This window comes from Mobula hypostoma, chromosome 27 (genome assembly GCF_963921235.1).
Source record: "Mobula hypostoma chromosome 27, sMobHyp1.1, whole genome shotgun sequence".
NCBI lineage: Eukaryota > Metazoa > Chordata > Chondrichthyes > Myliobatiformes > Myliobatidae > Mobula > Mobula hypostoma.
The window spans coordinates 36,216,402-36,240,878 of NC_086123.1; the positions used below are offsets into that span (position 1 = coordinate 36,216,402).

The 24,477-nt window shown below is 41.0% G+C and overlaps 1 protein-coding gene across 3 annotated transcripts in view; it reads right to left on the minus strand.

The window, feature by feature from the left end:
- The window catches only part of foxn4 (forkhead box N4), a 63,945-nt gene that overhangs the window by 18,042 nt on the left and 21,426 nt on the right, over positions 1 to 24,477 (minus strand). For 2 of the 3 annotated variants that reach the window (XM_063034195.1, XM_063034193.1), the window contains 4 exons: positions 20,450 to 20,622; positions 16,465 to 16,583; positions 12,210 to 12,320; positions 4,922 to 5,049 (listed from right to left, as the gene is read on the minus strand). In XM_063034195.1, coding sequence (XP_062890265.1) covers positions 4,922 to 5,049; positions 12,210 to 12,320; positions 16,465 to 16,583; positions 20,450 to 20,622 — 531 coding nt within the window. The remainder of the gene's footprint in view (positions 1 to 4,921; positions 5,050 to 12,209; positions 12,321 to 16,464; positions 16,584 to 20,449; positions 20,623 to 24,477) is intronic. The other variant, XM_063034194.1, reaches the window with a different exon arrangement.

Sequence of the window (24,477 nt, forward strand, 5' to 3'; positions counted from 1 at the left end):
AATAACATTCTTAATCTCATCCATTGTAATGGAAGTATCTAATAAAGAAGACATATCCTGTGAAATCTGAGGGAAGTCTAACTTATCTAAAAAATCATTCATATATTTAGAATCTCGAGGAGACTCTGATTGATATAAAGAAGAATAAAAATCACAAAAGGTTTGATTAATCCCCACATGATCCAATATCAATCGATCATTTTGGTTATAAATCTGATTGATTTGAGATTTAACATAATTAGATTTCAATTGATTAGCCAGCAGCTTGCCAATTTTATCACTGTGAACATAAAAATCACTTCTTGTTTTCTTTAATTGGTTTACAATCGAGGACGAGAGTAGTAAACTGTGTTCCATTTGAAGTTCAGTTCTTTGTTTGTATAGCTCCTCAGAAGGAGCCATAACATATTTCTTATCAATTTCTTTAATCTTGTCCACAATTGCCATCTCCTCCTGCTTCTGTTTCTTCCTCAAAGCAACGGAATACGAAATAATCTGACCCCGAATATAGGCTTTAAAAGTGTCCCAAAGAGTGTTAACCGAAATATCTTCTGTATGGTTAATTGTAAAAAAAAGCTCAATCTGTTCATTCATAAAATTAACAAAGTCCGAGTCCTGAAGCAACAGCGAATTAAAACGCCATTGTCTATTGTTTGGTATATTGGCCATAATTTTAATAGAAAGCTTAAGTGGAGCATGATCCGAAATGGTTATAGAATCATAATCACATTTAATCACTGAAGGGATGAGACGAGAATCAATGAAAAAATAATCAATTCTTGAATAGGAATGATGAACATGTGAAAAGAAGGAAAAATCTTTTTCCTGAGGATGCAGAAAACGCCAAATGTCCGTCGACCCAGAATCAGAAAGGAAAAAATTAATCAAATTTGCAGATTTATTAGGTAAAGTCCGTAAAGGAGCCGAACGGTCCAAAGCTGGAGATAAACAGGTATTAAGATCTCCGCCCCAAATCAATGAAAACTCGTTCAAATTCGGAAACTGATCAAACAATGATTTATAAAATTCCGGACAATCCATATTAGGAGCATAAACATTAACCAAAACTACTTTTTTATTAAATAGTAAACCACTAACCAATAAAAATCTACCATTCGGATCAGAGATAATATCCTGTTGTATAAAAGTAACTGAGGAGTGTATAAAAATAGAGACGCCTCGAATCTTAGCATTGGAGTTCGAATGAAATTGTTGTCCCTTCCAGAATTTGAAAAAACGTAGTCTGTCCCCCCTCCGTACATGGGTCTCTTGTAAAAATAAAATTTGTGCTTTAAGTCTCCGGAACACTTTAAAAACTTTTTTCCTTTTAATAGGATGATTAAGACCATTAGTATTCCAGGAGACAAAATTAATAATAGACTCCATAAATCCTAAAGTCAACCCATAACAAGGAGGATTGACAATAGGCGCGACCCACAAACCCGGAGAGGAAACAGAACATACAAAAGATACCGGGGAAAAGGACGCAACCAATACTTCAATAATGTATATAGCCCAAAGAGAAACAAACTAAAACGTGAAGCCCCTCCCACCACCCCCCACCCCAAGACCCCAAGGCGAAATCTAAAGCAGACCCGCCAGAAAGAAGCAAGCGCTAAAACTACCCCCATGACTTCCGGCATACGCTCCCTAAAAAAAAGGTATAAATATGAAAAGGATCAGCTAATTGTAAAACAGTAAAAAAATAAGTAAAAAAAAGTTAGCTCAATTAAAATACACACAGAACAGAACAAAAGCCGGAAAGTATATATTAAAAAAAAACCACAATAAACCTCAAACTCATGAATAGACACAGCAACAAAAAAAATAGGATTATTAACATAAAATGATTATAAAAAGCAAAACAGAATAAAATTTAAAAAAAACTACAAAATTTAAGGCCGCACAGGAAATACGTAAGATGACAAAAGGGAAGTAACCACCCAGAATCCCCTGGGAAAAGAAAGAAATGACGCAGTTAAAAAGAAAGTTTAGCAGCCATATTAAGAAATCGAAAGTAAACTTTTCTGCCCAAATAGGGCACAGAAAAGTTAAAACCAACCAATTCACAGCCTCTGATCAACGGAGAAAATTAAAAAAAGGCAATTAAGATGTTGAAGATGAAAGTTGATCCAGATAACTCTGGGCATCCGATGGAGAATCAAAAAAACGAAGGGCTCCATCTAACATGCGAATCCTTAGACGTGCAGGGTACAGCAGCGCTGGTCTTAAATCCATCTTATAGAATTCCGACATCACGGATCTGTAACGAACCCGTTGGTCCCAGATTGGTTTACTGAAATCTTCCACGAATCGGAACTTAAGATCCGAAAAATCAATGAAACCTTTAGATCGAGCGAATCGAAACAGTCTCTCCTTGTCTTGAAAGTAATGAAAACGTAAGATAACATGCCTAGGTCTATCTGACCTAGACGAGTATGATGGGATTCTGTGAACACGATCCAGTAACGGTGGTTGGTCAGGAAATACAGTAGGGAATGCATCTTTTAAAAGTTGGGAGAAATATTTCATAGGGTTGTTAGCTTCCACGGCTTCCCTGACGCCAATCATTCGTAAATTCTGCCGTCGCATTCTAGATTCCAAGTCAGAGTTTTTAAAAGTCAAAAAGTCAAGTTTCTTCTTCATTACATTAATTGTTTCTTCGACTTTCCCCATCTTAAGCTCACTTTGTTGCGCGGATTTTTGAAGATCAGATATAGCCGACTGATGTTCCGCAATACATGTTTGCATCTTATCAATTAAATCGGCAATTTTCTGGAACTTAGTTGAGATTTCCGTATGAATCAGGTCTTTAACAAAGCCCATAATTTCTGTACGAATCATCTCCCTAACAGAGGTTGAAATTTCCCTCTGAATTAACTCCGATATCGCTTTCAAAGTCACCGGTGATTCAGTCGGAGGGAGATCCGTAGCTTTCGGTTTAACCGGAGGTTTACCATCCTTGCCGTCTTTCCCGTTCTTAGACATAGCCGATCTCAGTATCATCCAATTGTCAGAGAATTCAGTTTAATTCAAAGTATTGTAAAAATTGATGCCTTAATAGTTAATTAAAGTATAGCTGACCATAGAGAGAAAAAACTCAGAGGTAATGGAGCGAGTCAAGAACGCGACTTCACTCCATGAGCGCTACCGGAAGTCTCCGGAATGACATTTTCAATGTTCCAGTCCTCCTGAACCATTCCAGAATCTAGACATTCTTGAAAGGTTATTACTAATACTTTCAAGATCTCTTCAGCCACCTCTTTCAGAACCCTGGGGTGAAGTCCATATGATCTAGGTGACTTATTTCCCTTCAGGCCTTTCAGTTTCCCAAGCACCATCTCCTTAGAAATAGTAACACCACTCACTTCTGACACTCTCCAATCTCTGGCATCCTGATAGTGTCTTCCACAGTGAAGACTGTACCAAAACGTTTCTCTGCCAATTGTTTGTCCCTTATTACTACCTCTCTAGTGTCATTTTCCAGTGGTCTGATATCTACTCTTGTCTCTCTTTTACTCTTTATATATCCAAAAAATCTTTTTGTAAGCTCTTTTATATTATGGCCAACTACATTCATATTTCATCATTTCTCTCTTTATGACCTTTTTAGTTGTTTTTTTTAAAGCTTCCTGACCCTCTAACCTCTCACTAATTTTTGCTACACACATCTAAGTTGCTGGTGAACGCAGCAGGCCAGGCAGCATCTCTAGGAAGAGGTACAGTCAATGTTTCAGGCCGAGACCCTTCATCAGGACAGATTTCGGCCTGAAACGTTGACTGTACCTCTTCCTAGAGATGCTGCCTGGCCTGCTGCGTTCACCAGCAACTTTGATGTGTGTTGCTTGAATTTCCAGCATCTGCAGAATTCCTCGTGTTTACTAATTTTTGCTATTTTCCTTGCCCTGTCTTTAACTTCAATACTTCGTTTGACTTCCGTTTTCAGCCACGGTTGCCTCATCCTACCTTTAGAATACTTCTTTATCTTTGTAATGTATCTTTCCTGCTCCTTCAGAATTTCCCCCAAGAAACTCCAGTCACTGCTGTTCTGCTGTCATCCCTGCCTCCTAAGGATTCCTTTAAACTCTGTAATGAAATCTGGGTCATTACATTACACTCAATCCAGACTCAACTACAAGCTGCTCAAAAAGGCCATCTCTTATACATTCTACAAATTCTTTCTCTTGGGATTCAGCACCAATCTGTTTTCCTGCATATTGAAAAACCCCATTACCTTTTGGCATGCATTTTCTATCTCCCATTGTAAATTGTAGGCTACATCCTGGCTACTGTTCGGGGGCCTATATATAACTCCCATCAGGGATTTTTTACCCTAGCAGCTTCTAAACTCTACCCTCAAGGGTTCTACAGTGTATCTTCTGATTCTATGTCACCTTCTTTCTAAGGATTTGATTTCATTTTTTACCAACAGAGTCACCCCACCCCCTCTGCCTATCCACCTGTTCTTTCAATACAATGTGTACCCTTAGATGCTAACCTCCCAAAAGACATTTTGTAAGACAGTTACATGGATAGGAAATATTTGGAGAGACATGGACCAAACAGGGTAAATGGGACTAGCTCAGATGGTCATCGGGCTTGGCATGGATGAGCTGGACCAGAGGGACTGTTTGCATGCCATGCCTTCATTCTGCTGTTAAAGCAGGTGGAAGGGGTAAAGATAGGCAAGATTTCTACCAACAAATGGCTTCCCAGTTGCTGCTCGTGCCACTGAGTTCCTCTAGCAGATAGCTTGTGCTTGCACATTTTTTAATTGCACTTAATTACATCAACACTGTAACGACTACAAATTACAAAATAACCTTCTGTTCATCTTAAATCATCTTATATGTTAATTTTAATAAAAACCGAATTTTTATCTCTTGGAGTTAATGTGGTGTTCAATTCAGTCTTTCCGTACCTGTATGAGTAGATGGGTTTGGGATAGGTCTTGGGTTGGAGATCCTGGTCGTTATGTGGAGCAAGTCGGGGCTGCACGTACTGATTCTGTGCGTGGTAAACGGAGTTGTAGATATTGCCAGAAGAGCACTGGAAAGAGAAAGAGAGATCGAGATAGAGGGAGAACGAACATAGTTAAATTACCACTAGTTTAAAATAACATCAAAGCATGACGATTAAATAGTAATCCAGACACTCAGAATGGTGAAAATACTCTGCAGATGTTGGGACATGTAAAACAGAATGATGGGAACACTCAGCAGGTCAGGCTGTATCTGCGGAAAGAGAAACAGAATTAATGTCTCAGGTCAACGACCCTCTGTCAGAACGGACGAGGAGAGAAAAGGATCTTGTTGAGCTGCAAGGAGGGTGGGGAGGGGGAATGTCTCTGATAGGGTAAAACATGCTTATCATTGTTTTACTCCTGCGGACACATTTCCTCTCCCCCACCCTCCCAGCAGCTTAACAAGATTCTTTTCTCTCCTTTCCCGTTCTGACCCGGGGCATTCAAACTCTGTTTCTCTTCCCTCGGGTGTGGCCTGACCTGTTTCATACAAAACTCAGACTGATCACTGGTAAACTTAATCCAAATATATTTAATTATCAATAACAATGACCATAAAGCTACAAAGGAAATAAATCTGCTGTCTTGAGCTAATCTAAAGGCTGTAACACGGGACTCACAACTCTTAGTTACCCCAGTAGCTAGTCTAGCACGACGCACAGATCCAAAACATCCTGGAATATTGTGTGCTGTGTTAAATAACCATCTTCTCACAGGCCTCACATGATATGACTGCATATTGCATGGTATCAGCCTTATAGAAGCATTATTCAGAGTGGGCTTGAACCCATATTTGCAAAATGCACACATATCACAGTGGACGTCACAACTCTTTACAACTCATACTGGGTCTCACTGTCATTTTTATTTGCACTGTTCGTCTTTTTTAAACATTGGTTATTTGTCAATTTTTGTTTATGTTTACAATTTCATAAAATTCTACTTATTTTTTCCTTGTAAATGAAAATGAATATTGTTACATGCTCAAGGAGATCTGTCTTTTTTTAGTGAGAATGATGTAATGGTCTTTTGGAGGTCACCTGATGTGATTTTCCCGCCGTTGTGAGGTCACGTGATGACATGTGCCCCTCCCGCTCCCCCGGGACTATATAAGGGTCGACTCAGGTGATGCAGTAGGGTTTTGAGTTTGCAGATTTCCAGGTAGAACGTGTTGTGCCTCCGTTTCTGTTCCGCGTTTGTTTTTGTGACGCATAAAACGGAAGGTGCATTCTCTTACAAGATATTGTATTTGAACTGGAAATTTGTGGCTGGAAGTGCCAATTTACTCAATTCCGACAGTTTTGAAGGGAGAGTGAAGAATTCATCGAAGTGAAGGATTGAGAGAAGTCGGCATCGTTTGGCAGTTTAATAAAGAATCGACCTTATTGAGTCTTCGTTGAAGAGAACCTGCATTGAGATAACTCTTGCAATAGCTCTTGCAAAAATTCTCTCTCTCTAAAAGGAATTTAAGGTCAGTTGATTTAAACTGTTCAATTTCGGCATTGGGAATCCTGTGGACAGAACCAGCAGTAAAGGTGCGTCGGTGAAGAAATCTTTCTCCAGAGAAGTCTCTCCCAATTGAATGCGTAAAACTGTTGGACTTCTGAAGTTATCGCTTTAAGAACTATATCTGACTGTATCGCTTTAAGAACTGTTTCCACATTTAACGCTTTAAGAACCAGAGCCGAGTGGAGTTGATGAACGGCTGCGTACCTGTTAACCTCCAGTTAAAGTTTTCCTTTATGTTTTTTTCCTTTATCATTTATACGTGTTTAATAAATGTTTGGTTGTTTTTATAAAACCAGTCTCGATTAATATTCATTGTTGCCGGTTACGTAACATAATTTTGTGGGGACTCGGCCATGATATGTTCCGATTTTGAGTTTAAGTGCTGGTAATTGCCATTTTGATTTGGAAAGGGAATACCCGATTTTTTTTGGTTTGATTGGTGTGTGTGTGTTGTATTCGGCAACAATGGATATTTACAAGTTTTTGAAGACGCCTGACTCGGGATTTTTAGAGACTGCGAGAGAACCTGTGGTATTGGAGATTGCTAAGAAGTTGGATATTAAAGGAATTACGAGAAATTCTACCAAGGCTTTCATACAAAGGAAAATTACTGAACATTATATTAATATGGAATTGTTTGATCAGGAGGTGTTAGATAAGTTTCCAATGAGTAATCTGGAAATGCAGTTCCATCTTGAACAGTTAAAGTTTGAAAGATTTAAAGTGGAAATGAGAGCAAGAGAAACTGAAAACCAGAGGAAATTTGAGCTAGAGATGGAGAAAATAAGGTCTGGGAATCAGTCTTCTGGTTCTACAAAACAATTTATTGCTAGTCGTGAGGTTGTTTTGGTTCCTCCATTTAATGAAGCTGATGTGGATGCATATTTTCAGCATTTCGATACAGTTGCTCTGAGTTTAAAGTGGCCGAAGGACCAATGGCCAGTGATGTTACAGAGTGTAATTAAAGGCAAGGCACAACAAGTTTATACAGCTTTAAATGCTGAGCAAGCACTGGATTATGATATTGTTAAGCAGCAAATATTAAAAGCATATGAGATGGTTCCGGAAGTGTATAGAGAAAGATTTAGAAGTTTAAAGAAATCAGTGGAAAAACTTACGTGGAATTTGCCTATGAGAAATCTGTGTGTTTTGAGAGATGGGTTTCCTCTAAAAATGTGAATGGGGAGTATAATAAATTGAAAGAGCTGATTTTGCAGGAGGAATTTAAAAGAAGCATTCCTGTTGAAGTGAGAACATACTTAAATGAACGGGACACTGCTACATTGCAGGAGATTGCTAAACTGGCTGATGAGTATGCTTTAATTCACAAGAATAAATTTTCTCCAGGTAAATTTTTTAAAAGGAAAACTAACACAGAGAGTCAAGGTAAATCAGACATTAAATCTGAAGTTAGTGAGAAAAGTAAGGATGAAGGGAGACATGTGAAGGAAAGACATTTTGGTATTATTTGTAATTATTGTAAGAAACCTGGATATGTAGTGGCTAATTGCTTCGGATTGAAATGGAAAGAGAAAGAAGTGGCCCCAGATGCTTGTGTGCAGCATATTGGAAAACCTGTAAAGCTACAGGGTTTAGAAAATATTAATGAAGATGTGCCAGAGTCTGACCAAGTTAAGAAGGGATATGAGGCTTTTATAACAGAAGGATTTGTATCCTTGAAGGAAGGATCCAATGCAGTACTGATAAGGATAATTAGAGATACTGGAGCTTCACAATCACCAATATTAGATAGTGTGTTAAGGTTTAGTGATGAGTCTGACATTGCTGAGGTAAATTATATAAGAGGAGTAGGGAGTGCCCTTATGCCAGTACATTTACATAGAGTAAATTTAAGGTCAGGATTAGTTACAGGGGTTGTTAAAGTAGGACTACAATCCAGTTTACCTGTGAATGATGTTTTCTTTTATTAGGGAATGATTTAGCAGGGTGGACAAGTTTTTCCTGAAGTGCATTTGACAATAAATTCAAATTCTGAGGAACCACAGAGGGATTCTAACACAGATTCTTCCTGTGTTGTAACAAGAGCTATGGCTAAAAAGACTGATGTAAAGGATGAGGTTGTCACCCATGACAGTTCAAATCAAGATTTGAATTTTGAGGATGTATCAGAAACTTTCTTACCTACCTTATTTGATCAGGATTTTGATGGTAAGTCTGATCAGGAAGATTTGTCTTTATCTCGGAAGGAGATGATAGCAGAGCAGGGTAGGGATCCTGAGAGAGTTAAATTAAAAGAACAAGCTCTTCCAGATAGTGAAATTGGAAAAGTACCAGTTGGATATTATTTTGAAAAGGGGGTATTAATGAGAAAGTGGAGATCGCCTACAATTCCTGCTAGTGAGGAATGGGAAGTTAATCATCAGGTAGTTGTTCCTAAAATTTACCGAAATGAGATTTTGACTATGGCTCATAGTATTCCTTTGGGTGGTCATTTAGGTGTAAACAAAACTATGAACAAAGTTTCTAAACATTCTTATTGGCCTAGTTTAAGACAAGATGTGGCAACATTTTGTAAAACGTGTCATACGTGTCAAATTGTTGGTAAACCTAATCAGGTTACTCCAGTGGCTCCACTGCAACCAATTCCTGTATTTGGTGAGCCGTTTTCAAAAATCATTGTAGACTGTGTAGGTCCTTCGCCAAAGACTAAAACTGGACATCAATATTTATTAATTATTATGTGCACAGCATCTAGGTTTCCAGATGCAGTACCTCTTAGGAATATAACCGCCAAAACTGTGACAAAAGCTCTTATAAAATTCTTCACTTATTTTGGGTTGCCTAAGGAAACACAATCAGATCAAGGAAGTAATTTTATGTCTGGGCTGTTTCAGCAGGTAGTTTATAAACTGGGAGCAAAGCAGATTATTTCCTCAGCCTATCATCCAGAATCACAAGGAACCTTGGAGAGATTTCATTCTACACTAAAAACTATGATTAGGACATATTGTGTAGAAAATGAAAAGGATTGGGATGAGGGTATACATTTACTACTTTTTGCAGTCAGGGAGGCAGTACAGGAATCATTAGGTTTTAGTCCTTTTGAACTTGTGTTTGGACATAGAGTTTGAGGACCTTTGGCTTTGTTGAAGGAACAGTGGATTAATAAAGAAGTACACACTAGTTTGTTAGATTATGTTTTGAAATTTAAAGACAGATTCTACAAAGCTTGTAGTTTGGCCAAGGAAAATTTAAAGTTAGCTCAAGAGAAGATGAAGACGTGGTATGATAAGGAAGCTAGGATGAGGTCATTTAAGCCCAGAGATAAGGTGTTGGTTCTTTTCCCAGTGCAAACGAACCCATTACAAGCAAAATTCCATGGTCCTTATGAGATTAAATCTAAAGTAAATGAGGTGGATTATGTGGTAAAAACCCCAGACAGGAGAAAGACAACACAGTTGTCATCTAAATATAATAAAACCGTATTATGAGAGAAGTTGCTACTGTGACTGTTAAGGAAAAGGGTTCAGGAAATTAAACTCCAATTTAATAATCCAGTCTAATGTTACAGGAGTACAATATTTTGATCACTCATATCAAGGGTAAAGACAATGTGATCGCTGACTGTTTGTCTAGATGTTAAATGTACAATGAAAATTTATTTTTTTTTGGAGTGATATTTTATCATTTGTAACACTCCTACTGTACATTAGTTTGTAAAGGGCTGAAAGATAAGATTGTATATATTGTGTATTTTGTAAGTTTTATACCTTTGTATTTTTTTTTGTATAAATTGTTAAATTTTTGTTCTTCAAGAGACCAAATTTTTTTTTTTGGAGGGAGGTGTTACATGCTCAAGGAGATCTATTTTTTTTTGTGAGAATGATGTAATGGTCTTTTGGAGGTCACCTGATGTGATTTTCCCGCCGATGTGAGGTCACGTGATGACATGTGCCCCGTGACTATATAAGGGTCGACTCAGGTGATGCAGTGGGTTTTTGAGTTTGTAGATTTCCAGGTAGAAAGTGTTGTGCCTCCGTTTCTGTTGCGTGTTTGTTTTTTGTGACGCAGTTTCATTTTTAAAACGGAAGGTGCGTTCTCTTACAGGATATTGTATTTGGACTGGAAATTTGTGGCTGGAAGTGCCAATTTACTCAATTCCGACAGTTTTGAAGGGAGAGTGAAGAATTCGTCGAAGTGAAGGATTGAGAGAAGTCGGCATCGTTTGGCAGTTTAATAAAGGATCGACCTTATTGAGTCTTCATTGAAGAGAACCTGCATTGAGATAACTCTTGCAATAGCGCAATGAGTTCATGCAAAAAGCTCTCTCTCTCTAAAGGAATTTAAGGTCAGTCAATTTAAACTGTTTAATTTCGGCATTGGGAGTCCTGTGGACAGAACCAGCAGTAAAGGTGCGTCGGTGAAGAAATCTTTCTCCAGAGAAGTCTCTCCCAATTGAATGCGTAAAACTGTTGGACTTTTGAAGTTATCACTTTAAGAACTATATCTGACTGTATCGCTTTAAGAACTGTTTCCACATTTAACACTTTAAGAACCAGAGTCGAATGGCGAGTTGGTGAACAACTGCGTACCTGTTAACCTCCAGTTAAAGTTTTCCTTTGTGTTTTTTTTCCCTTATCGTTTCTACATGTTTAATAAATGTTTGGTTGTTTTTATAAAACCAGTCTCGATTAATATTCATTGTTGCCAGTTACGTAACAATATTAAAATAAAATATGATAACATATGCACACTTTGACAATAAATTGGTCTACAGATCTGGGAATATCTGTAATTCCTTCTGAAGGCCACTGGAGGGCGAGATACTTTAAAGAAAGATGCAGAGGCGTGAAGTTTGTTACTGTTAGGTCTAAACTCTTCAGGCATAAGATCACAGTTTGGTTTGTGAGGTCTGAACCCTTCCTAAGACATGCGTTTGCTTTCAGTGTAAGCATAAACATGGAAATGGAACTAGTTAATTTTGTTTTTTACCCTTCACATAACAAATTTGACTTTGGTAAAGTGGTTTATGCTTGTACATAGATTTAGGATTGTTTAATGTCCTTTCCAGCACACAAATGCAGAGGAGAACAAAATAATTGTTACTCTGGATCCAATGCAGCACCAAAAAAAAAACACAATATGATAAGAGCACAATAATAATAAAATAAATACGTAAGATAGCTTTTCCACATAGATCCACAAAGTAAACCAAGTCTGTACATGTGGTGACTGACAGAAAATGTTAAAGTAGTGGTGGTTGGCGGTGAGTTAGTGGATAGATGGGAACTCAGTCGGTCGGGCAGCTTCTATGGAGAGGATATCAGTTGGGCAGCAAAGATCATAAATGCTGAGCGGTGATGGAGAGTCTTACTGAATTCCCATCAAAAAGAAGAATTAAACTTGAAAAAGGATCTAGTGGTTTCCTGGTGTATATGACGAATAAGCTCTTCTTGGGCTTCCAGCTGGGTACAGGTGTCAATTTTAACTGAAGTTTCGATGACAAACTCTGCCATCTTCATCTGAACTTTGGTGGTACGTGGGTTCAGGTTTTTGTATCTCCTGCCCATGGGAGAGGGGAGAAGAGAGAATATCCCTATCCTATCTTCCCTTTCCAGCTAATGTCCTTCAGGCTAGGATTAATTGCTGGGCCCAAAGTAATACGTGAAAGACCACAGAGACACTGTGTGAGTGCTGACGATTAATGCCACCATACCTGCTGACCAGATTGTGAAAGGCTGTACAGTTGCTGAGAGTTGGTTTGATAGAGCGTCTGCTGTGTCTGAAACGTGGACGGATGCTGCCCTGCCACAGAGTACTGGGACATCTAAGCAGAGATTGGAAAAACATGCTTACATTCATTATGCTAAGCTCTCCTTTTAAAAGCATATGAAGCTGTTGGCCAGCAGCCACTGTGCTCTCACATTACAACATCAAACACAAAACCTTAGCTCAAGGATGCAGTAAATTATTAGAACAAAATTAATAAGCAGATTTGAAGCTCAAACTTTTCCAATCAAGTAAATTATATTCCCTCCAAATTCTCTTTAAGAGCCAGCCAAGCAAGCAATTGTTCGTTTTCTTAAAACGTTGAAACAAAATGTTAGGAGATAAGGTCAGATCGTGGAGGGTAAAGATGAGAGCCAGAAGAAACAGTGAAGACCATTAGAGGGGTGGGATACTAATGAAACAGGAAGACCTGTTTCCTCACAGTTCCAGAGATCCACATCAAACCTAACCTCTGGTATTGACTGTGGAGTCCACACATTCTCCCTGTGACCATGTGACCATTAGAGGGGAGATCATGTGACCATATGACCATTAGAGGGGAGACCATGTGACCAGTAGAGGGATAACCATGTGACCATTAGAGGGGAGACCATGTGACCAGTAGAGGGCTAACCATGTGACCATTAGAGGGGAGACCATGTGACTATGTGACCAATAGAGGGATGACCATGTGACCAGTAGGGGATAACCATGTGACCATTAGAGGGGTGGGGTACTGATGTATCAGGCTGAGCCACCATCTCACAGTCCCAGAGACCCTATCAAACCTAACCTCTTGTATTGACTATGGAGTCTGCACGTTCCCCTGTGACCATGTGGATTTCCTCCAGGTGCTCTCCTTTCCTCCCACACCCAGAAAACATGTGGGTTTCTATGTTAGTAGGCCACTGTAAATTGTCCCTAGTATGCAGAATATGAGTATGTGTTAGAACATGAGGAGATCTGATGGGAATTCTGGGAGGAGGAAATGGGATTGGTGTAAGATTACTTAGACTGGTGTTTAGGACAAATGGACTTGTTTTTATCCCATGTCATTTTTTCTCATTAATCTTTATTATTAAAAAATTCACAATTTTTGTTTCATGAGGATAGGTTTTTGTATTTGGAGTGAGGGAGGATGGGAGATGACTTGATAGAGGTGTACAAGGATGATAAGAGGCATAGCTCAAGTGGACAGTTGAGACTTTTTTTCCCAGGGTGGAAATAGCTAATAGAGGTGGCCAATTTTAAGGTGATTGGAGGGAAGTACAGTGGGGATGTCAGAGATCAGTTTTTTTACATGGAGAATAGTGGGTGTGTGGATAGTGTTGTCAGAAGAGGCAGATACATTGGCGACTCTAAGACAGGCATATGAATGGTAGGAAGATAGAGGGCTACTTAGGAGGGAAGGGTTAGATTGTAGGTTAACAGCTCAGCACGGTGTTGTGGACTGAAGGGCCTGGATTGTGCTGTAATAGTCTATGTTCTAACTGGTAAAGGTTCCAGTGTGATTTTGTTCATTGGATATGCTCATGTTCCAATAAGGAATGGTCAGTCAGAACAGTTTGAATTGGAGCAGCAGCATTGGCAAGAAATGAACTGGAAGTTCCAATAGACACTGTAGCCTGGAGCAGAAAAACAAACTGCTGGAGGAACTCAGAAGGTCAGACAGAATCCACAGTAGAAGACATTGGCCAGCATTTTGGTTCAAGACCAGTCCACTCTCCTCTCCTATCAGATTCCTCCCTCTCAGCCCTTTACCTTTCCTACACACCTGGCTTCACCTATCACCTTCTAACTTCATCCTCCTTCCTCTCCACCCATTTTATTTTTATTCTGGCATCTTCTTTCCTTTCCAGTCCGGATGAAGGGTCTCAGCCCGAAAAGTCAACTATTCCTTTCCACAGAGACTGCCTGACCTGCTGAGTTCCTCCAGCATTTTGTGTGTGTTGATCAGGATAACTCTGAAACTTGCTTTTACAGAAAAGGATTGAAGTGCCGACTGTGGAGATAGACAAATGCAACCCATCTATCCTCATGACCTTTTGAGCCTATTTTTAAAAATTCTTACACCACATTTGTAGTATTTATCCTTGGTATTAAAGTCAAAATACCATTTGGCCCAGTAAAATCATATTAGCTCCCTATAGATCAATCACACCAGTCACATCACTTCCGTCACTATGTATCATCTCACTTCTCTGTATTAAATTCCATCAGATATATTTTCATCTGTTCTATATCTTTCTTCAGATGACTAGTAAATCATGACATGCCTCGTTGGCTAACTTTGAAACTTATTCTGAATTCCTATAGGCCATTCAGCCCATCAAGCCTGGTCCACAATTCCATCATGGCTGATTTATTATCCTTCTCACCCCCATTCTCCTGCCTTCTTCAAGTAGCCTTTGACACCTTTACTAATCAAGAACCTATCAACCTCTGCTTTAAATATACCCAATGATTTAGTCTCCATAGCCGTCTCTGGCAATGAGTTCCACAAATTCACCACCCTTTGGTTAAAGAAATTTCTCATCATCTCTATTCTGAGGCTGTCCATCAAATGCTCTTCATACATTAACCCTTTAATGCCCGGGATCATTCTCCAAACAAAAAGCAGAGTCTTCCACTATCTCTAAGAAATTTATTTGTCTTTTATCCCCCATTCTGAATAATAACTGTTTACCAAACCCACTGCTTTATATCCTTAAGCAATTTTTACAATCCAAGCCAACACTGACTCTTCTTTCACAAGATTTTCAGTTTTGTTAACCAGTCATTTACTTTGAGAAATGCTTCAGCAAAGTCTTCATCTATTGTTACTTATTCAAAAAATTCAGTTGGCCTCATCAACCACTACCTGCCTTTCAGAAAATTGAAAAATCTAATTAATTACAAACCTTACCAAGTACTCAGTAATTGTGTCCTGGTTTTTGTTAAGGCTTTACTAATACTGATGTTAAACTGACCAGCCTGCAGTTACTAATGATGTTCTTGTACCCTTTCTTGAATAAAGGGTGATACATTCCCATTTCCCAGTCTGCTGGAACCTCCTGCATATCCTGAGATGGTTAGGAGACTATGGCTTCTGCTACCGCTACCCGCACCCCCACCCCACCTCCTTCTTATCAATTAGATTGCAAATCATTTGACTTAACCATACAGAAACACAAATTGAGAGTGGGCAATGAAAGAGTTAAACAAACATGGAAGTTCAATTACTTAGGGAGCATGACAACATCTGATATGACAACATGGGATGGATGTTGAAATTAGAAGGGTTGGGATTGCTAAATGCACATTTGAGTGTTTAAACAGACACTAAAGAATATCGTAATTTCTATGGGTATGAAACTTAGAGTGTTGTGCTACGTTCATTCCACAATAAAATATGGAAGCGAATGCTGGACAATCTCAAAGCAAAATGAGAGAAGACTCGAAGCTGCAGGAATGTGGCTTTTCAGAAGAATGATGTAAATATCGTGGAAGGATTGAGTAACAAGTGAGGAAGTGTTGTGAAAAGCCAGAATAAGAAGCAAACTGAGGTCATCAATCAGGAAACAGCAGCTGGAGTTTCTGGGACGTACTGAGGAAAGAGAAGGTCGACCATGATCATCCATGTTATATATATATATATATATATATATATAGGCATCCGTTAGTCTCATGAGACCATGGATTTGCACCTTGGAAGGTTTCCAGGGGGCAGGCCTGGGCAAGGTTGTATGGAAGACCGGCAGTTGCCCATGCTGCAAGTCCCCCCTCTCCACGCCACCGAGGTTGTCCAAGCGAAGGACACTAGGGCCCATACAGCTTGGCACTAGTGTTGTCGCAGAGCAATGTGTGGTTAAGTGCCTTGCTCAAGGATACAACACGCTGCCTCAGCCAAGGCTCAAACTAGTGACCTTTGAATCACTAGACGAACGCCTTAACCACTTGGCCACGCGCCAACATGTTATACAACACGGCACTTAATGATGATGATGACTCAGAGCATAGCCAATCATTTGCTTAAATCCTGCATATTAATCTTCATTAATCTATTTGCTCTATCATTTCTATTTCCACTTACATTTTGTCAACATCCTCTTCCTTAGTAAAATAGTCATGAAGATGAATACTATTGATCTCTTTGTACATTTTAAAAATCAGTGTTTATTCAATATCATTACAAATCAACTTGGATGTCACTGGGAACTTACACTTTGTCCATGAGTTGCCATGGTGTTCATTCCCATAATGCCGTGCTGCATGGATGCTTGCACCTGGATCATGGTCCCTTGTACTGAAGTTGGGGTCAGCATGTCATGGAGAACTAGGCCTACGAGAATCCGTTCAAAGTGAGAATTAAGCAGAAGTACTCCATCAGACTGAACGTAAAACCTGGTGCGATACGTAAAAGTTCACATAGATGTGATGACTGAGAATTTAATTTGCACCAGATTTAACATTTCTCCAAATTCCTGGAAGTGTTCCTGCACTCCCAGCTGACATTATAGTATTCTATGCAATGGAAAACTGGCAAGAAACTTGTCACCCCTGTAGTCACCAAGTGGTATGTCAGTGATGAAGGGTGGTGAGAAAGTGACTCCATCTCCCACCATTCCTCGTGCAGTCTCTTCTTATTGCTTCTCTGCGGTAGACCAGTCACTGAGTTTGAGCTTAGAACAGGGGTTTCCCAAGCCCCTCGGTGAATGGAAGAGGTCCATGACATAGAAAAATCGGGAACCCCTGGTTTAGAAGGATGGGGGGTGGGGTGGAGAGGGAATCTCATTAAACCTACCAGATACTGAGAAGCCTGGGTAGAATGGGAGAGGAGAGGATGTTTCCATTAGTAGGAGAGTCTAGGATCTGCGGCATAGTCTTGAACTATTGAATAGAGGGATGTCTCACTAGAACAGAGGAGGTGAATCTGTGGAATTCATTGCCACAGAAGGTGTATTTAAGGCAGAGGCTGATAGGTTCATGATTGATAAGGGGGTTAAGAGTTACAGGGAGAAAATAGAAGAATGGGGTTGAAAATAAAAATCAGTCATGATTGAATGGTGGACCACACTCAATGAACTGAATGGCCTAATTCTGCTGCTGTACCTTATAGTCTAATGGTTTAACCGGAACTTTTTCTGCATGCAAAAAGTTCTGCACGCAATATTCCTGGATTTCAGTGCTTTAAAAGGCATAGAGAGGGGGGAAAAGGGGGAGGAGGGGTGGCATTACTGGCCAGGGACTATTACAGCTACAGAAAGGGTGGGTAATGTAGCAGGATCCTCTTTTGAGTCAGTATGGGTGGAAGTCAGGAACAGGAAGGGAGCAGTTACTCCATTGGGGGTATTCTATAGGCCCCCTGGTAGCAGCAGAGATACAGAGGAGCAGATTAGGAGGCAGATTTTGGAATCGTGCAAAAATAACAGGGTTGTAATCATGGGTGACTTTAACTTCCCTAATATTGATTGGCACCTGATTAGTTCCAAGGGTTTAGATGGGGCAGAGTTTGTTAAGTGTGTCCAGGACGGATTCCTGTCACAGTATGTTGACAGACCAACTAGGAGGAATGCCATACTAGATCTAGTACTAGGTAACGAACTGGGTCAGGTCACAGATCTCTCAGTGGGTGAGCATCTGGGGGACAGTGACCACTGCTCCCTGGCCATTAGCATTATCATGGAAAAGGATAGAATCAGAGAGGACGATAAAATTTTTAATTGGGGAAAGGCAAATTATGAGGCTGTAAGGCTAGAACTTGCGGGTGTGAATTGGGATGATGTTTTTGCAGGGAAATGTACTATGGACATGTGGTCGATGTTTAGAGATCTCCTGCACGATGTTAGGGACAGATTTGTGCTGGTGAGAAAGATAAAGAATGGTAGGTGAAGGAACCATGGGTGACAAGTGAGGTGGCTGCTCCACGAGGCGAGGGAAGAGATTGCTGAACTTCTGGCTAGGATCTTTATGTCCTTGTTGTCCACAGGTATGGTGCCAGAGGATTGGAGGGAGGTGAATGCTGTCCCCTTGTTCAAAAAATGTAGTAGGGATAGTCCAGGTAATTATAGACCAATGAGCCTTATGTCTGTGGTGGGAAAGCTGTTGGAAAAGATTTTTAGAGATAGGATCTATAGGCATTTAGAGAATCACAGTCTGATCAGGGACAGTCAGCATGGCTTTGTGAAGGGCAGATCGTGTCTAACAAGCCTGATAGAGTTCTTTGAGGAGATGACGGTAGTGCAGTGGATGTGATCTATATGGATTTTAGTAAGGCATTTGACAAGGTTCCACACGGTAGGCTTATTCAGAAAGTCAGAAGGCATGGGATCCAGGAAAGTTTGGCCAGGTGGATTGAGAATTGGTTTGCCTGCAGAAGGCAGAGGGTCATGGTGGAGGGAGTACATTCAGATTGGAGGGTTGTGACTCGTGGTGTCCCACAAGGTTCTGTTCTGGGACCTCTTTTTGTGATTTTTATTAATGACCTGGATGTGGGGGTAGAAGGGTGAGTTGGCAAGTTTGCAGACGACACAAAGGTTGGTGGTGTTGTGGGTAGTGTAGAGGATTGTCGAAGATTGCAGAGAGACATTGATAGGATGCAGAAGTGGGCTGAGAAGAGGCAGATGGAGTTCAACCCGGAGAAGTGTGAGGTGGTACACTTTGGAAGGACAAACTCCAAGGCAGAGTACAAAGTAAATGGCAGGATACTTGGTAGTGTGGAGGAGCAGAGGGATCTGGGGGTACATGTCCACAGATTCCTGAAAGTTTCCTCACAGGTAGATAGGGTAGTTAAGAAAGCTTATGGGGTGTTACCTTTCATAAGTCGAGGGATAGAGTTTAAGAGTCGCGATGTAATGATGCAGCTCTATAAAACTCTGGTTAGGCCACACTTGGAGTACTGTGTCCAGTTCTGGTCACCTCACTATAGGAAGGATGTGGAAGCATTAGAAAGGGTACAGAGGAGATTTACCAGGACGCTGCCTGGTTTAGAGAGTATACATTATGATCAGAGTTTAAGGGAGCTAGGGCTTTACTCTTTGGAGAGAAGGAGGATGAGAGGAGACATGATAGAGGTGTACAAGATATTAAGAGGAATAGATAGAGTGGATAGCCAGCACCTCTTCCCCAGGGCACCACTGCTCAATACAAGAGGACATGGCTTTAAGGTAAGGGGTGGGAAGTTCAAGGGGGGGTATTAGAGGGAGGTTTTTTTACTCAGAGAGTGGTTGGTGCGTGGAATGCACTGCCTGAGTCAGCGGTGGAGGCAGATACACTAGTGAAGTCTAAGAGACTACTAGACAGGTATATGGAGGAATTTAAGGTGGGGGGGTTATATGGGAGGCAGGGTTTGAGGGTCGGCACAACATTGTGAGCCAAAGGGCCTGTAATGTGCTGTACTATTCAATCTTCTATGTTCTAAGATACTCTTGAGTTGATGTATGCCAAGATGTGAAAAGGGCACGGTGAAGGGCGGGAGGGTGCGGGGGGAGTAACAGCCAGAGCACTAGTAAGCGTGCAGGAATTGACCGCCGAAACTGAAACTTTATTCAATTAACTTACCTGAGCAGTATAAGATGGCACAATGAGAAGTGGAGAAGGCAGGTCCACTCCTCGTAATCTTCACCCTAGCAATGAGGAGTGATACTTCCTTCACCAGAAAGGTGAATTGGGAACCCAGGACTTAACGCTCCAAGTAGCTGGCACAAACTGTGGCTGGGAATCAGAGCCACACTCCGTTAGTGACCACTGCTCCTTTGGCTGGAGATCACCTCATGAAGCAGTGGGCACTAGCGAGAGGCTGAAGTGTGGTGAGGTGTGGGAAGTGGAGGACTTAGTGGGTAGAGGGGGAACAGGATGGATCGAGTAGAAAACTACAGATATACAGTATAATATGAAATGCGCTTCATACATGGAAGCTGACTACAGCAATATCATGTGGGCATGAATATTCTCCTCAAGTAGAGTCCACCCAAATACTGCTTCCGGCCAAATGAGAATTTGAATATTCTGAATATTACTCTCTATAAACTGGATATTCTCAGTCTGTTCATAAGACCTTGGCTGACAGAGATTACTTGGGATTAACCATTCTACTCTGTAAGGGATTCCATGAGTTTCAGTCACATGAAATAACTCACATTTCCTGTCCAAAATGACTGTCGCCAGCACTAACCATGAACGCATTACAACCTGCAGCTTCAGTGATACCTGTTTGTGTTGTCAGTGTCGGATTCTGGGTGTTCAGGTTAAAATCCATTCTACCTGTGGCCATCTGCTGTAAGCGGGGCACGTCGACAGATGTCAGCCAGGACAGGGACTGCAGGTCACTGGGGAGGTCATCCTCGCTCAGCTGGGACGGGTCAGGGGTCAGGAGGCCGGGTCTGGAAGCAAAGAAATGAAATTTTGAGGAAGGCTACAATCTGCCTTTTATTGCTCAGCGTCAATGCATTGAATCTCATTTAATAAAAAGCTGAGGTGGGGTGGGAGATTGCCAGCACACTCTGGGGACTCTCAATTGTCACTTTAAATCAACAAGTAGATATGTTAAATAATAGGCCTCACCTGAGATACTGCTCTCCTATAACATAATCATAAGTAATATCTCTGCAAACATTCTCCTCTATCCTGTTATCACTTCACTCCTCAATGTCTGGATGATCTTCGCACCCCAGTTGAACTACACTTAACTTGGTCCTTTCCCTGCCTATTTTTGAAATGAGTGGGTATTGCCGCAAGGCAGTGGAGGTTGAGATCAGAGTTTTCCTTCTCCCAGATGAACAATTCTCTTTGAGTGTGCTTTCAAACACCCTTATCTAATTGTGGCACACATACACTATAAAAGCAACCCTGGACAACGGACCGCTTGCACCTTGTATTATGTGGTCTAGACAATGTGTAAAATGTCACTGTGAGCTGTGGCAAGGAGAATGCTTGCTGGAAAATACAGAATCCTGAAATGATTTTCCTTTGTTCCTTCCCTCCAAGGAAAAGCTTACTGGCTCCCACCCTACCTGTTCTCCAAAACATTTGATTGTCATAGAATACGCGGGCCAGAGATCCTGTAAGGTTGTTATAGCCGCGGGTGGTAATGGGGACAAGCTCCCACTACCTATTAAATGCTTCCAAAGGTGTATATCTCAAAAATCCTCTGACAACCAAGTCCAGCTCCTGGCCTTCGCATGTGGTTCAGCTACTAAGCCTGAAGGAACCATTTTTACTGACAGGAGAAGGGGCAAAGGCGGGTTACTGGCTCCTTGAAACCAGCTGCTTCAGAGAGTTGGAGCTCATTGGCCATGGTTGGCAGCTCACCTTGGAGAAGGAAAACTCTGATCTCAAACCTCTGCTGTCTTGCAGCACAGGAAGGCTTCAGGCGTAAACCCTGAGGAAATATTTGGAGGTGTAGTCCCTAAGGCGGTTCTACGTTGAGTTCAACACTGACTGGCAACTCCTACGATGCTGCTGATATCAGATTGTATCAATCTCTGCCATTCCTTTGGATTCATCAACTGCGTGGAGAGGGGGAGCCTGCCACATGGGCAACAGCTTGCTCTCCACATCGTACTGCCCAGGCCTGTGTATCTAGACAACCATGGTCAACCCTGACTCACTCACACAGTAAAGCAGGATCTCCTAATACTGCCTGATATGGTGTCCCCTTCCCCAAACAGTGTGAGGCACTGACTCCATAACAACATTCTCAGACACACAGTTCACTTCACCACCCTAGGTGGAACCATAGAGAAAGAGGGTACAACAGTTAAAAGGCTGTCATTCTATTCACAGTTATATTTAATTATTACATTCAATAATTTTTGTTTTCAGAAGCAGTTCTGGTAAGTGCATCCACGGTGGACCCCTGAGTTACTGCAGCTTGATAATGGGAATTCATCCTTTCGGAGTTTCATAAATCACTGCTGATCACTTGAAAAGTCACCCTTATCGTATTATGTGAGGGAAAAGCAAATTAAACTCAGACATCCCACCTCTTCCAGAAGTTCTGGGAGTCTCCCGCATATTGATAGTGGCTCCCTGATGCTCGCAAATTATATACAATATCCCGGAAATCGATTTTTTTTTGAGAGAGAGCAAGAGGGAGCGCGAGAGAGCGAGCAAGCAAGAGAGAGAGGGAGCACCATGGCAGAGTGTTCCAAAAAAAGAAAATATAAAACGTACTTCACCCCAGACTACACTAAAGTGTACCCCTGCCTAATAGGGGTAAAAAATAATGACAGTGTTGCTCGCTGCACTGTTTGCAACAGTGACTTTTCATGGTGGGTTAAAATGTAAAAGACATGTTGAGGTGAGTTTAACAGGTGTCATTCGTTCATTAGCATAGCTGATGTTATTTAAACTAGCTGGCTGGCTGTTAAGGAGCTACTCTATTGCAGACATCCCACCTCTCCCGGAAGTTCCGGGAGTCTCCCGCAAATTGATGGTGCTACCTCCCTGAAATGAGTTTTTGCAGGGTGGGATGTCTGTAAACACAAAATGCAGAAGAAACAACAAATATTATCAATTTTTTTCAAGGGTTCACAATAAGGAAAATCGTGATATGGACAGATTTCTGAGAACAAAACCCCTCGGTAATCTGGGGATGTACTGTACATCTTGCCTTTAATGGGGCTGACATAACAGCCTGATTTATTAGTGCAGAAAACCTCCATCTACAGGGCATTAAACTTAAGCCCTAAAGAACTTTGAACATACTAATGTTTCTTCAAAGGGAATAGCCCAGGAAATCCTTCCCAAATCTTGTCCTGATACTGCTGCACCCCACTCCGTGACTGGAGGAGTTCTATTAACTTTATTGACAACTTGGGGAAAAAAGTTTAACAAACGTAATTGCAAGCTTGCTAAGTATTGTAGCCTCAGACTCTGTTTCTTTGAGCTCGGCGAGGGAGGAAGACGAAGGGAAAAAAAATTAAAGTGGCAGTTTGTGTGTCTTTACTACCAGAGAAAGAAAGCAGTTTGAATATTCAAAAGAGAGCCAATTACAGCCAGCCCATGATTAATAATGCACCCACTACTTAAAGAACAATAAAATTAGGGTTGCCATAGGAACAGAAACTAGGCAGTTAGTATTAAGTCATGCAATTCAAAAAAAAACCTGGGGTGGAGGGGATGTACTATCAGGTGACCCTTGTCCAGTTTTGCAATTGGATAAAATCATAAGACAACAAGAGAGAAATGATTTGAAAGCCAGTTAGACCCATGTCATAGGCAACAGTTGTCTCTTGTATGGTTGGCTGATGGCCCCATTGTCTTCTGAAACGGCTGCTCCACCAGAGGCACGTGGGCCTTTTGTGTCTCTCACTATCCCCTTAATTGCGTTTTTTTTAACTCTACATTAATCTGAGGAAAGGGGTGGGGGCGACAGCAGGCACTTAACAGACACAGAATGCCATCTGCCACTTCAAGGTCTGGCCAAACCACCCATAGGTTTCACCTCAACCTCTCAATCACTCGGTCTCCTGTCGGGCTGTATATTCAGGGAGGGGAGGTCAGAGCTGACAGCACACATCTTCAGCATGAAGTAAAAATATTGTGTACAAACATGCAGCTTGGTTAATCCACCGGCCCAAACTACTAGTTATTTAAAAAAGGAACATCAATTAGGGCTTAGTCTGTCTGTGCTCTCCTTAAAGGGAGACTAAAAATCTGCCGCCAAGTTTGCTCACTCTAAAGTCCACATCAGTCAAAATAAAGCTCGAATTTTCATTTCACCTTTATTTTCTGCCGTTGTTGTGAACAAGAAGCTTGGCCAAAAAAAAAGCTTTCAGTACTTGACATGGATACGTTCTTCTGAACTTGCCAATTGCATGGTGATTAAACCTTCTCCACTGCACAATGCTGTGAAATGGTGCCAACAGAGCCAGCGGTTGCTCTGGCCAAGTCTCCAGTTGTAAGGGAGCTGTGTTAACCATTATGTGCATTGAGGGGGGAAGCATTGAGCAAGCAAGCTGAGAATCAGAACCACATTCCGGTTTCATATCACCGGACTACATCATGAAGTTTGTAGTTAGCGGCAGGAGTACATTGCAATTTATAATAATAAAAAACTATAAATTATAGTAAGAAGTATACATATATATATATTTGAAAGTTAAATTAAATAAGTAATGCAAAAAGAGAAACAAATAAGCATAGGTTCAATGTCTGTTCGGAAATTAGATGGCGGAGGGGAAGAAGCTGTTCCTGAATCGTACAGTAGCTCCTGTAGCTCCTCCCTGATGCGA